Here is a 14,541-nt window from a genome sequence, read left to right on the forward strand (position 1 = left end):
CAATCATGACAACTCTAAAAGTTGCAAAAAAAGGGCTAGAATTAAAAAAAAATACATTAGTCTTGATCTCTACATGACAGGAAAAGTCTCCTCTGACAGTAATCACTTTTAAGGAGAGGAAAGCACACAGAGGAAAAATGCAAATGTTTGATGGACTGACTGAAACTGGGATAAGTCCCAGTTCAGTGCTTTATCAATTATATTGAACTACCTCTGTGTTTAAGGTGCTGGGGTTTTTTCTCTGCTAAGTCACTGTTTTTGCACTATTCAGTTTGCAGTTTGTTACCATGTTGTTGACTAGATGAGGTAGTTTGTGTTGGTGGCATGCTTTAAATATTTATGTTAGCAGAAACAGAAGGCTTAGCACCACTGCAATGGGAATAGGATGCTCTGAGGGTACATAGAAAATATGATGTGTTTAGAGGAATACATTACACACTTCTGAGAGTTTTTCTTCTTTTGATAGCACAATGAATTTCAGCTTTCCAGAAGAGATGCAATTTATAACCAAATTTCTATTTCCATTTCCCTCAGATAGAAGTGTTAATATAAACAAGTGTTAACATTGCTGGCATGAAAGACCCTAAGTGTATAACCCTCTATTCCTCCCCTCCCCACAGTGATCATTTGCTTGCAAGACAGAACAGTGGCCACAGATGTTTTTCCTTCACGCTTATTTCTGCTCTTCCCCACAGGTACCTGTCTTGCACCTCTGGGTCCTTTTTCATCTAAATTAAGCCATGTCATCATCTCCACAGTCCCTCGTCAAGAAAGTATGTCAAGCTTTTATAACTAAAGCAATTGAGAAGTAAAGTAATATTAAGAAAAAAAAAATAGGGGGACTGCATCACTTAAGTTATCACATTCACTTCTGTTTCTTAAAATTCTCATTTTTATTAGAAAGGGAACCTTTAAAACCCCACAAATATTGAACATGAAATTGCAATTCTGTCCTGATCACCTTCAGATATTTTTCAGAGTAAGAAACTATTTCCCTCTCTCTTCCTCACCAATCTCACTTTATTTCTATAAGAAAATATAATTGCAAAATGTTGAGATGATATTGGACAGAAACCTGGCACCAAGAATGAGATTATATATTGCAAATATCCTGAGCAAAAGACACTTATTTCATTGCTTTGATTTGTTTTTTGTGTTCGGTTGGTAGGTTGGCTTTGGATACTTTGCTTTTGTGTTGTGATTTTTTTAAAGAAAAAATTCCTTTTTTTTTAATGGGGGCTTCTTTTCACCTCATATTAGATGGTTCTGAATTCCAAAATGAAGGATTTAGACTTAAACCCTATCAAAATTTGAGATCCAGGTTTTCAAGAATATCTCTTCTTCTCATGTACAATGAATTTTTCTTTTCCTGATGCACTCACACATGTGAAAGACAAACTCACCCAATGTTTTCTTAGAGTTTTATTTAAGGGAAAGAAATTATTTTCTACCCCTCTACCATTCCTTGTTATCCATGGTATTCTACATAAGTGAAGCAATGATCAGTGGTTAAATAAATAAATGATAACCAGCTAGTCTGGTGTGAAATCATAGTTAAATACATAAATATAGTTACTAAAAAATAACCCTTGCATTTTTCTTTTGAGTATAAAAATACATGTAAAACAGTAGTTCTGAAACCAATATTACAATATCAAATTTTTTAACAACAAGAAGCATTCCAGATTAATGCTATTTTATAAGGCTTGAAAACAAAGCAGCAGAAACACATCTTTTGGGAGCCTTGACATTTTACTGAAATTTTCGACAGTCTATTATTTTAGTGTATGCTTTCAGGGTTCAGAAATCTTACTGCTCTTACTAGCATTTGAAGGAAAATAATTTTACCAACGTGACTTAGTCTTCTAATTCCTGATGTAAATACCCTTCAGGTAGAAAAAAAATGACTTTTCCAGTAGTTTTCAGCAGAATTTATTAAATTTGGTGCAAAGGCAGTTCATGCAGCCCCACACTGAAATGCAGGCTCCAGTCCAGGAGTCAGACCTTTCAAAGGAAAAGGTTGTCTCCCCTCCCTGTTTTCCTCCTGGGGCTTCCTACTGAAGATATTCAGCAAAGGAGCTCTTGTAAGCTTTACTACTGTAAACAGGTGCAGTATGTATTCAGCAAAAAAATTTAACAGAATTTTTTTCAGCTCATCTCACGTTGTTGTTAGAGAGACAAGGGTTTCTTGTACAGTTTCTAGCGCTGTTTGATTCTGTACATATAACATCATAGCATGGTTTCAGCAGAGGCCAGTCTTCCTTTTTGGCTTTGGGAAAACCAAACCAGGCGCTGTCTTCAGCAGGTGTTTTTGTTTGTTTGGTGGTAAATACCCTTTTGTGGGTAAAACACTCTCTCTTTTGTACACTCTTTTATTCGTATTGTGGTTATTGCGATTTTTTAGCAAATTTTGATTCCACCTTCTACTATTTTGCAGTGCTTCATCCACTACCGGATGGAAGGAAAGGGGGGCAGCTTGAGTGGGTCTAGTGGGTTTAAAACTGGGTTTTAAACCAGCACAAGCTTATTTTTAAAAACTCTAGCACTTGAACTTCATATTTTGAACTACTTCAGTTTCCCTTGAAGTGCCTTATACACAGAGGGTTTCCCCTGAGAAATATCCAGCAGACCACATACAAGCAATTTCCCATCTAATGTTGTGACAGAGAATTTATTTCCTTTTATAGCAATCCATTGTTCTTCATGGAGAAGAAAAATAGGAAAAGAAAGGAGACTATGACCTCAGCAGTATAAGGTTACTAAATGACTGAATGTGGCATGAGACCACTCTTTTTTGGGTTTTGTTTGCTTCTGACATGAGAGTGACCTCTTTCACATTCCAAACAAGTACTGTGTACCCATGAAGATACTTCAGGAGACCCTAACTTGCTGGTATGAGATTATGTGGTCTTCGTGGAGGGGCTGCAGGACACCTCATTCTTTCAGTGATGTAGCCCTGGCTGAGAATCCTCCAAGTAGTTTTTGCAGCTACCTTTCTGGAGGGTCTGTTCCTTTTTGGCTCTAAGTTCATAGACTAATTTTGGATACTCATTTAAGTAAGACACTTTTGAGCTCTAGCTTAGCAGATAAAGCTTTCTCATGTGATGAGTCACACTTTAGGCTGTGACAATGATGTTACTAAAGAAATTTTGCCCATAAGGATATGTAAGAAATACAGACATAAACATCTATTTATGGTGTCTGGTGTTTTTATTGCTCTGAGGGAAAAAAGAGATGCCAAAAAGACAGGAAAATACAAAAAAAGAAAAAAAGCCAGACATGCTAGGGGAAGTGTACCTTCTACTAGTAGACAAGAACATTTCCACAGCTTTTATTATGCCTGCAGATGAATGTCATAACTAAACATAAAGAGGTTTGCATTTTTCTTGTGTCTTAAATCCCAGTCCTCTAACTCATATGTCATTCTCATCAAAAGAGGTCACTAGCAAAAAGTGGCATCAGCCATTATAATTTTGGCAGGCTGACAGTCAATTTTGTCACCTCCTACAACCCACACATCACATTACAGCATGATTCTATGATCATATTCAAAGCTAGCCAGGATCTGGTACAGGCTCTAGAAAACGAGCCTTTAGGATATGGCTCTCAACTTAACTAAGCAATTTTATATAGAGAACTGTGAAAAGGAATAGGAAATAACAACATTCTGTCTTTTTTCAGTATATGCCCGAAGAAGTGTTCCGATCTCTTTTTTGTTGTAAGCTGAATAAATCCTATAATAGGGTTTTACAAATAAAATTAATTTAAAAGGAAAGTCTGCATTCCTTGAAGTCCAAACAGTCAAGATTATTACAAATTTTCAGATTCCTCCAAACCATAAGATCTATTACTGCCTCAAACTTAGGATGCAAAAGATTTGTGGCAGCATATAAACTGCAACATATGGAAAGCTTTATAAATCAGTGCAAAATTTGATATAGTAAAATGGTGAAGGAATCATCCTGCAAGAAATCCTTGTAATTTCTTTAGATACCTCACTGAATACTAAAGTGGTAATGCATACATCTGGCTATGACTGTGATAATATTCTTAAATAAATATATTTCCATTGAAAGCATGAATTCATTTTCTTTATTAAGGTAGAGTTAGTTAGAAGATATTATCACCTCTGTTTAAAAAAGGAGACAATAAGTAGATATGAATAATCTGAGCTCCAAAAACAATTTTAATCTGAGGAAGAAATAAACAGTCTTTTAACAAAAACCCCAGCATTAAGGAAGACAGGTCAGTTACTGGTATAATTTTTATTAATCCACACAAATAGTGAAAATTTTCAAATATTACACTGTGAAGAGGCAAAAAATATGAAAAGTGCTCGATTCAGCTTTTGTCTGACTACTATTACAGAGCTTTAAAGAAAGATGTGCTACTCTTAGCCGTCAGGATCCTTAAATCACAAAGATAAACTGAAGAAAGTTACCTATGGAAAACCTCTGCACTCTACATTTTGCATCTAGAGAATATCTGAACAGAAGTGATACCCAGACATTGATCTTTTTAAAATGTTACACTTGACTTAATACAAAATAAAAATTTCAAGTAATATCTATTGATCTGTACATTCAAACAGATGGAGCAACTGACATTACCTTTGGAGGAATGAAAATCAGTCCTTGGAATTCACTCTATGCCTATTAACTACACTGGGACTTAAATGTGTGCTCACAGTGCTTTCAAACATTTTATTACAAGTTCCAGGCCAAAAAAGACCAATAAAAACCATACCAAACCACCTCAAAAAATAATCCTGAAAAAAGGAATCTCTTCCTGTTAACAGCTCTCTTAATTATTCAGAAAAAGAAGTCACACTTCCTTTTGTATATTCTTATTATTTAAGTACTGCACTCTTTAAGATTAAAAATAAAATCCTTTGAATAAAAATTCTTATGGGAAGTTTGAAAAGCCAATGCATATGTCACATTTTTTACTGGAAGACAAATATTTCCTTGAAGAAAACAAAAAATGAGATAGGAGGTAAATCAAGAATTGATATAGGATATAGTCATCCTGTAGCTAGAGAATATATGAGAGAGGCTTGAAATCTCTGTATCCTCTGGGGTTTACCATAAATACAGCATCTAGTAAGCCCTGGGCAAAGCCAATGTAGCTAAGAAGCTAACTGCACACAGTCTATCTTCTTTTCTGCTGCACTCATAATCTTCTTACTTAAAAGTGCATCGCAGTATTCAATTCCCTGATGTTTTAGCATGTTCAAAGTGTGGTAAAAATACCTAAATAACCATTGCACATAGAAGAAAATGGATACATTGAAGCAGATTAGTCATTTTACCAGGGTCAGACATGAATTTATAACTCTATTGGTACCAAAATACAAGTTTTGTTGTAATCAGCTTATTCTTTACAAAATCAGATCATATGAAGGGGTTTTGAACATTCGTTTAATTAGTCACAGACTGAGCAAATATAGCATTCATTAACTGTGGATGTCCATAGTATGCACTTATTCCCAATGGCACTTTCCTTTTTATGTCTGCTACATTCCTTTTGCATGCCTCTAAATTATAAATTATATACCAGCATAAACACTGTATTTACAAAAAGCATTTAAACATATTGCTTCACATTTTTGAAAAGAAAACTGGGCATAATTTTGCAGAAATTCTTAAGAGAGATACATATTTTCTTATGAGAGATTACATATGAATGCTACATATTTTCATTGCATTATGGTTTTTTATGCAGAACTTTATCGTTTTTAATAAACAAGGAACAAAACTACCTGTTCTAAAATATTTTAGAAATTAATAATTTTTTTTAATGAGAAGATGGTTACTCTCAAAAAGGCTCAGTATTCAAATTTGTTTTGGATGTGGCTATTTTTTAAAGTTTCCTGAACTGATCAATTTAATCCACTGAAATTTCACAAAAGAAATTAAAAACTAACTTGTTTACTAAGATTATTCTGTTATGAGATGATGTAAAAATTCACATCCAGAAGAAAAGAAGCTACTTATTGTCCAGACCTGCATAAATAACTGAAAATACTTTAGATATTAATTTATAATTTACTCACTCAAGCACTAATTTTAAAACTAATGTGAAAGATTAGCAAGAATTGCATTGCTTTTAAAGTAAATCAGGTCATAGAGATTAATAAAAAGGGAAGGTTCTAAGACCTTGCTGTATCTAACAACCATGAAGTAATCATGCCCAAGGGGAGGATCCCAGTTAAAAAAACTGAAGTCTGGCCAATGATTACAAGGTTTGCTTCATAAGTTTCATTGGAGGGAAAAAGCTTGCAAACTAATGAATACTGTTGGTTCATTCTTACAGTTACTTCTATGGTAGAATAAGGATTAAAAGCCATCCTTGCCAGATGATAAACCCCAAGGAGGGACATTTTCAATACTTCGATGTAATTGCTAAATATGTCATTTAAGGGATAGCTCAGAGAAGTAGGTTTCTGTACTTCTTGATGCCTTGATGATCAGCATAAATCAATTGCAAGCTGTTAGCTCAAATTCAAAGCTCAAAGTGAAGGCATAGTCTGGTAATACATAAAATGAAATTAAGGATAAAAAGAGACAAACAATTTGTAAAGAAAAGATCCTTGCCAACAGGAACTTAATCTACATGGCATTAGAGATACTAGAAAATGAATTTACCTATAAATTAAACCATACCCGATTTATATAGGATGACCCAAAGCCTATAGAATCTCAATATCATGTCTCAGATATATACTATATTTTAGTAATTTATAGGATATTCACTCACCTAACACTTATTTTCATCAAAATTCTAGCTAAGACAGCAAAAAGTTGTATTGCCTGTAAACACATTAGAAAATGAAAGATAATTTTTTTCCATGTTTTCAAATATGAAGAACGAGACAAGGTATAAAGTTGCCAAAACAAACCCCAAGAGATGACCTTTTATTGTCATTCACTCAAAAATTAGGTCAGAACTGCTAAGAAATTAAACCTTTTGAGGCATCAGGTATTGTATTGTTGGCTATCTATTAATAAAATATTTTCATTTCCTGGTTAAACTACAGATATACTAATAACTTAAAACCTTATTTCTAAACATAAATTAAATGCTTACTATCCAATACCTAAAAGATTAGACACTAGTTTATTCTAAAAAGAAAAAAAAAAATAATTCTCTGACTTTTTGCATGAAAAGTGGAACTGTACATGGTGAAACTGTCAAGACTAAAAATAACTTACAAATAACTTATTCTACAAGATAAAAAGAAAAAGTGCTAATGCTGACCAAAATAATGTCACTGAAATAGACTGTGTAAGAAATTTCTCTAAGGCACTAATCAGACCTAAACCTGATTAACTGTCTAATTGGCTTGATTAGTGATGGCAAGAAAACATGTGCTATAAACCTGTTCATGGTAAAAGAATCATAGAGGCTTCAGGGGAGTTGAAGAGCCAATATGTTTAGAAAACTAAAATCAGTATTTTCTAGACCAAAATTAGCACCTGAGATAGCAGATTGCAAGAATGAAAGTGCCCCTCCACCACCAAAGGCATCAACAGGCCAGGTATGTTTTTTCTTGTCTATTATTAGACTCATTAATTCTATCTTTTTGTTTACAAGGTATTTATGTAAGTAAATACCAAAGGTTAAATTTTCAAATATACTTTCTGAATATGGTATCAATCTTTATTTAGAAAAATGAAATAAATGTCTTTATTCTCCTCCACCTTACCATCATTTCTTTATGAAGAAAATATAATTTTCTCCTTTTGAAAGCTGCTTTCTGAATAGGGCTAACCTGAAATAGTACAGGCTTATGAGAGGTCATGATCAACATTGCAAATGGAGAATTAGAGATAATGGTACTGCTGTTTTACATATGATGATATATTTTATGCATCTTGTTTCCTTCTGGCAGAAAATGTCAGTGTGTCCTTTCTGAATATTAGAATGTCATGCAGGTATATATCAGCGTGCTTCCTGATAACCACTGGAAAGACAAAGTAATTTAGTAGCCTTTTAAAGAAGTCTTCTTTTCAGCTTGGTTTTGATAATGTAAATCCTCTTGGAAAAATAAAGTTAGTCATGTTAGTCTACAGTCTATAATTTTAGACAGTATTTCTTCACTGTAAAAGTTAATTCATTCTTTTCTATTTAATTAATGAAACATTTTAAACTACAGCAAAATGATAAGTTCTTTTTCTCTCGTTGCCTTTGAATTTTTGTCTTTTCTCAATAATTTCCAAAAAAAATATTACTGTTTTTTCCAGCTTAACATATTCAAAACTTTGCAAGACAAAATGGCAACAGTTTATGACTTCACCAAATAATTATGGAAGTGACAAAGGTTCTTTAGTATCAGCCTGAGCTATTCATGCCTATTGAAACAGTTGAAACCTCTCCATTATAAAGTCAGTTTTATGTAAGTGGGCATATCCATACTGTCATCCACAAAAAACAGCAATAATGTCTATGTTGAATAACCTTTATATACTGCAGATCTACAGGTATTGTTCATGCTTCTTTTACAGTTCAGTATTCTTGTGTCAATAAAATAATGTTTTAAAAGAAGAAAACTCTTGAATATTGACAGGTTAGTTCTGTGCAGTTGATACCTCACTTGGCAAAGTGCTCTAGTAAAACAGATATATTTAGATTTCACTGGAGACAAGGATTACTCTTTTGGCAAGAATAATTTCATACATCAGCGCAACATTCAGCTTGTATCACCAGCAGCCTACACTCTTCAAAACCTGCTAAAATGGAGGCACATGAATGGATTTGTGATTAAGACATTTCCTGCCTGCAGGGAGATACCATCTAAAGGGTAAAGAAGAAAGAGAAGAAAGTACATAATATCTGATAAATGGTTACTATACTAATTAATGCACTAATTTATGTACTTATGCTAGTAGGGGGGAGCCTGAAACAAAGAAAACAGCCTTGACAACAAAACATCATGCAAGAACCTTGAGTATGCACAGACTTTGATTGGAATTTTAATATACACATAGATATAAATATATATGTAAAATTTATAATTTAGTTCTCTATACATATGTATATTAGAACTTTAGTGCCTGGTTCCCTGAATAAAAACAGACAGGAAAACACAAATATTTTCATAGGGAAAAAACCCCAAGAATTTATTCTCAGAAACACAAAGAAGATCACTGACCTAGGAAAGGGAAAAAAAGTGCATGAAGACCTGAAAGCTCCTAATGTCAAATAATTTTTCCATATGCTGATACAACCCAATATCCTTCTCTATTAATAAGCGTGCTGCACACCAGGAAAATTTATTCTGTATGGGATAACAAATGCTGATGGGCTTGATTAACACAATGCTGTTACATAGTATTGTGAATGCCTAGGACTTCCCATACACATCTCCCTCCTTCCTCCAAAGGCCACTCTATTAAAATTGAGTTGAGTCAAGGTACAGGTACACAAGGATTTGGTTAATGGATCTAAGTCAGCAAGTGTGGGAGGAAATTAATTTTTTGCAGTGGAAGTTGATAGCATCTCAGTATTTTGTAAAGATCAAGATCTGTCATTGTGGTAAGGTTGCTCAAAATATACCAGATGTGTTAGCCCAACAGAAGGTTTAGGCAGAATCATGACTTAACTAAGAGATGCACATTGGCTTGTGAGAGGCAGCACTAAACAAGACAGCTCTGTGAACTCTAAGCTGAGCAGCTGGGTTTGCACTGATGATTTGAAGATATCAGTGTTTGATTTCAACATCCATCACAAGTCCTTTGGCAAATCCATCTGGAAACACACAGAACATCCAGGAACAATGGTCAGGGTGTGGCAGCTTAATCAATTTCCTAGAAAAATGTTGCAAACATCAAACCACCCTTATCATTTTCACCAATGACAATCTACAGTTTCTAATCTTGTGTATTTTTTTAAGGATGAAAATAAAACAACAAATGAACCACAGAAAGCAGAGGCAAATAAAAAAGCAGAGCCTATACCAAAGCAACAAGGTCAGTAATAAGCTATTTATGAGTTTTCAAAGATTATCTGGACATAACATATGTATACTCTATAGGAATGTAAATGAAACTGTTGTTCTTCCTAGTGCTCTGGCAGGAACTCTTATTTTTTATTTTTTGAAGAAATTAAGATCTCTGAATTGTCATTGACCCTAGGCCAATGATTTGTTACAAATATAGAAACAGTATCCAGCAATAAAAAAACGCAACAAGCTTTCAAGCACACAGAGCCTTCACGAGCTTGGCCCCTCTGATCAGCTAGTCTAGGAAGCTCTATTTCCTCTTACTGCAGTTTGACTCCTTAGTAATCTTAAAATAAAGGTATTTAGTGGCTTAAGGAAAAAAAAAAAAGAGCATATTATTAATGTTTCTTTTAGTCATTCTTACAACATGTGCCAGAAAAGATAAGACAGACTTTAAACTATCTGACATTCAAATATTTCACTGAACATCCATTCCAAACTTTAAAAAAAAAAAAAAAAAGCAATGCTGGTACAAATATTTGCCATCCCCATTCAGAAGCTATTCAGGACCGGTACCCAGGAACATAGGACTCAGGGCAGTAAAACAAGGTAATTTTTTGCCTAAGCAGCTGGTTTTTGGAGACAGAGGCCATTGGTCATGGCTGTCCTGCCCCCCTCTTCCCCCACTTCCACTAGCCAAGCCTGTTTTGCGTATACCAGAGCCTAAATGACTGTTTACACCTGCTACCAAAGTAGAGGCTCAAGATGGGAGAAGCAACAACTACTGCTGGGCCATATCCCCTCCTCCCACCCTCACAGCATGAGTGGTGCAGCCCTTTTTTTCCATCCTCTACTTCTGAGAGTAGAGAAAAACAGAGTTCAGTTTTCCTGTCACCTCATGCTTTTCCTTTAGGAGAGCAGTTCATGTTCATTTCACTGAAGCAGCAAAGCAAAGGCTGAGGAAGCTCCAGCTTTCTGTGATAAAAAATAACTAAGAGTGAAGCAACTGGAAAAAGATTCTAAGGAAACTTTCATAATTCTGACTTGTGTTTGTGTAATCATAGCAAGTGTCACAATTTGTTTCCTCATATAATAAAACTTTAAACAAAGTCCATTTAATGCAATTGTCTTGTTATATAATGGCTGCAGCATGACCATGCTACAGACCAAAGTCTGACCTGAATTAACTGTAGCAGCAATGGAAAAAACCAAATTTGATTGGCTAATAAATTGGATTTTTAGCAACCCTAAGTCACAGATACTATCCCATGACAGAATGGAGTATCAGAAATTCTTTTTGTTTCCATAAAAAACTTAATCTAATTTTACAGATAAATATAACTCATTAAGATATATTTTGGCATAATAAACTACTTTTTTTTCCTTCTAAAATATAAGTGGTGGTATAGTAGCAACTACACCATTAGTTACTTCAGGAAATTATAATAATAGAGTTAGGGTCCATGTGCTTTGGGGGTATTTTTAAATCTACTGTTTTTTTGGAAGGTACTTCAAGTCTCATTTTCAAACAGCTGCAACAAGACACTAAGAGTATTAATGAGCTAGATAGAGAATGGCTATACAAGCCAGAAAATTTACAGGGACCATACCTTAGGAGAAGCTTATGATTTCCACCACCCTGAATGTAAGTCCCTATCATCTGAGCCAAATAAGGAACTCCTTTATCTCTGGACAAAAAATTGAAGCTAGCCTAAAGCAGTTCACAGGAGGGTCTAGATAAACTTCTGAAAAATTTTGTGAACTTTGTTCAGACCTAAAATTGTGTGGTTATCTTCTGGAAGAAGAAAATGAGAATTTTTGTGGGTAAGCAGAGGATGAGAGACTAGAGAAAGCATTTTATGCTGTATGTACAAAATTGGAGTACAGCCAGACCTCAAACAACATTAGTTAAGGCAGATCAGCTAAATGAAGAACTTCAAATGTGTTAGAGAAAAGCCTTTTCAAGGTCTCTTGCTACTTTTTCTGGTATAATCCAAATAAAATAGACCAGAAAAACCCTTAATCATAGTATCACTTTTCAATTCCATAATGCTAAATACAAATCAACAGACTGAGTAGAACTTATCTTCACCTCCTTCTTTTCACATCACCAAAACCAACCATTATCTTCTTCCTTTTTATATGTACTTCACAAAGCAGCACAATATTTCCAGCATGCATGAGAATCCAGCAGGAGGTACCATTGGAGTCTGTTTGAATAATACTTGGCCACTTAGGTCAGTCAGGAACACCTGGTTCTTTTGGCTTCTTTGTTGGCTACTCATTGCCCTATCTCTGCCTCCTCAGTTGCCCTCTCTATCACTAACTTGCTTTGTGATTAATTCTCTGCATAATTACTTCACTCTGTAATTAATTCTCCATGCTTAGTCAGTTTTTTCCATAATGGATTAATTTTTAAAATTTATTCCCTGCATTTTTTGTGTACTTAACAAAGTGTGATTCACCTAATTACAGGTTCTCCATGATATTGAATCCAATTGCTATAATTTCTTTGCATATTTATCACCTCCTGTAATTGACTGGCTATACAAATGCTTCCCTTGTTTTACCCACTGCTGTTCAGTAGCTCTGTTGGTGGTTATGCTCTTTAGAAGAACATATCCAGCCTCCACCTGCTAGCTGGTGACTGCAGTATCATTCTCTGTTTTATAATTTCTTTCATCCTCCTGACATATAATTCCAGTTTGATTATTTCCAACTACATTTTAGTATTTCTCTGAAGTCTGTCCTCATCTTTACATTTTTCCCTTACTAGAAACTAGTCTGTTTCCAATATTCTGGATTTTGATCTTCTACTAAATCAACAAGTGTCTCAAAGATGTTTTCCAAAGACACAGTTAAATTTCTTCAGCTTTTAATAAAGTGCATATTGACATTGTTTTGTTCTTGGTAGGACTTACTTGAATGAGAAAGCTAAAGTATAAGTACCACAGGTATTTCCACACATGCTGGAATTGCACTTCTAGATCATAAAGTAGACAGAACCTCCCTTCTAGGAGATTACCATGTTAATGTTCAGTGATGTTTAGTATATTAAGAGCCTAGATGCTTTGGAAAGTATCTCAAGTAAGCAGCACCACAGAGGAAGGGGTGCTCAAAAGGAACTTCAATTCACTCCAAACTCCCTCTTCTGTTCAGGTACTTCAGGAAGAGTCACTTTTCCACTAAGAAAACAAGTAAAAGAAGAAGCTGTCGATAGCTGCCCCCTCTGGTATATTAGCCTACCTGTTATACCTTGCCTCTTTCATAGTATGAGGGTTCAAACCCATATCTCTCCCACTACTGTAGGTTTGCCTAACTACCTGTGTAAAACCTAGACTAGAGAGGAGTGAGAGGAAGTTCCCTAACCTTCCTAGCCTCTGGGCCATTGTGCAGAAAAGAATGCAAAACCTTATGTAATCTGAGAAGTTAGAATGGAGCATGTAACTGACCAACACATGGATCATGGAATGAAACCTAGAAGTTAAACAAAACAATAACCATGCATGAAGAATGAAGGACTTTTATTTTAGTATGTATTTATATTACAATTATTGAATCTTTTAAAAAAGGGGGGAAAAATCATCCCAACATGTGTTTGACCCTATTACAAATAAATAAGGCCCAGTGCCAAGAGAAGAGTCCTTATCACTAGCTGTAATACAGAATTTGGTTGCTCTCCCTTCCTGGAGGTAGAAATAAAGCAGATGTATTTATTGAGGGTACCAAAATCCTATGCTGTAAAAACTTGGCTAATTCTGGTTAATTAGGTGCCAACTAACTCTGCATGGATTACATCTGAGTTAAAACTCTGAGAAGGGTGATTTGAATTAAATGTGAAATTTTGCAAAAACCTTCGTTTGGCCTGTTTATTAATTTGACTCTTAAGTTGCCCTTAAGCAGCAAGACAAGACCTGTCCCTTAGCACCAGGAAATCCAGAGTTAAGTAAGTAATTTTTATTTCAAAAAATACAAATGAAATATGTGATTTTATAAGCTGCAGCCCAATAGACTAAACCTGCCAATCTAAAGAGACTTTGAAATAATCTTATTCCTTGTCACCTTATCCTTCATGCTCGTCACAGGCACTCAGAAAAGAGGCAGCTATTATTCCCATAAAATAATATAAAAAATAAAATATTTTTTTCAAAGATTACCAAGGATTTGAATATGTTGAATCAGCTTTAATCACTCCTGCTGATGTGAAGTCTTTTAACTCCTCTCAGATCTTCATTTTTCACAGGAGCGACATGTTTAAATGCTAGGAAAACAAACTCAACTTCTTAATACAATCTTTCTTTTATAGAAAATAAACTTAAACAATACTTTTGTTAGCCACTGAGCTTGAGGGTTAAGATGGATCTACCTACTGATTTTTTATTTCACCCCTGCTGATTTCTGAACTTTTTTTCCCTGCACGTAGAATTTGTTCAAGAACTGTTGCTTCAAGAAATGCCATACTTGCAGCAACATTTCAATGCACTAATTGTTCATATCAGAAGATTACAAATGTGTGCATTTTGTAATGTTGGAGCTGAAGAATTTTCTCTCCTTCATCCATAGGTTTCCTGTGGGTTTTTTTTTTTTGTTGTTGTTTT

General features: G+C 34.7%; 1 protein-coding gene across 1 annotated transcript in view; it reads left to right on the top strand.

Moving 5' to 3' along the window:
* Positions 1-7,393: 7,393 nt before the first annotated feature.
* CNGB3 (cyclic nucleotide gated channel subunit beta 3) overlaps positions 7,394-14,541 on the top strand; it is a 60,420-nt gene continuing 53,272 nt past the window's right edge. Inside the window, exons 1-2 of the mRNA XM_068182974.1 lie at positions 7,394-7,540; positions 9,896-9,971. Coding sequence (XP_068039075.1) covers positions 7,433-7,540; positions 9,896-9,971 — 184 coding nt within the window. The 5' untranslated portion in view covers positions 7,394-7,432. The remainder of the gene's footprint in view (positions 7,541-9,895; positions 9,972-14,541) is intronic.

This window comes from Anomalospiza imberbis, chromosome 1 (assembly GCF_031753505.1).
Source record: "Anomalospiza imberbis isolate Cuckoo-Finch-1a 21T00152 chromosome 1, ASM3175350v1, whole genome shotgun sequence".
In the NCBI taxonomy this organism is placed as follows: domain Eukaryota; kingdom Metazoa; phylum Chordata; class Aves; order Passeriformes; family Viduidae; genus Anomalospiza; species Anomalospiza imberbis.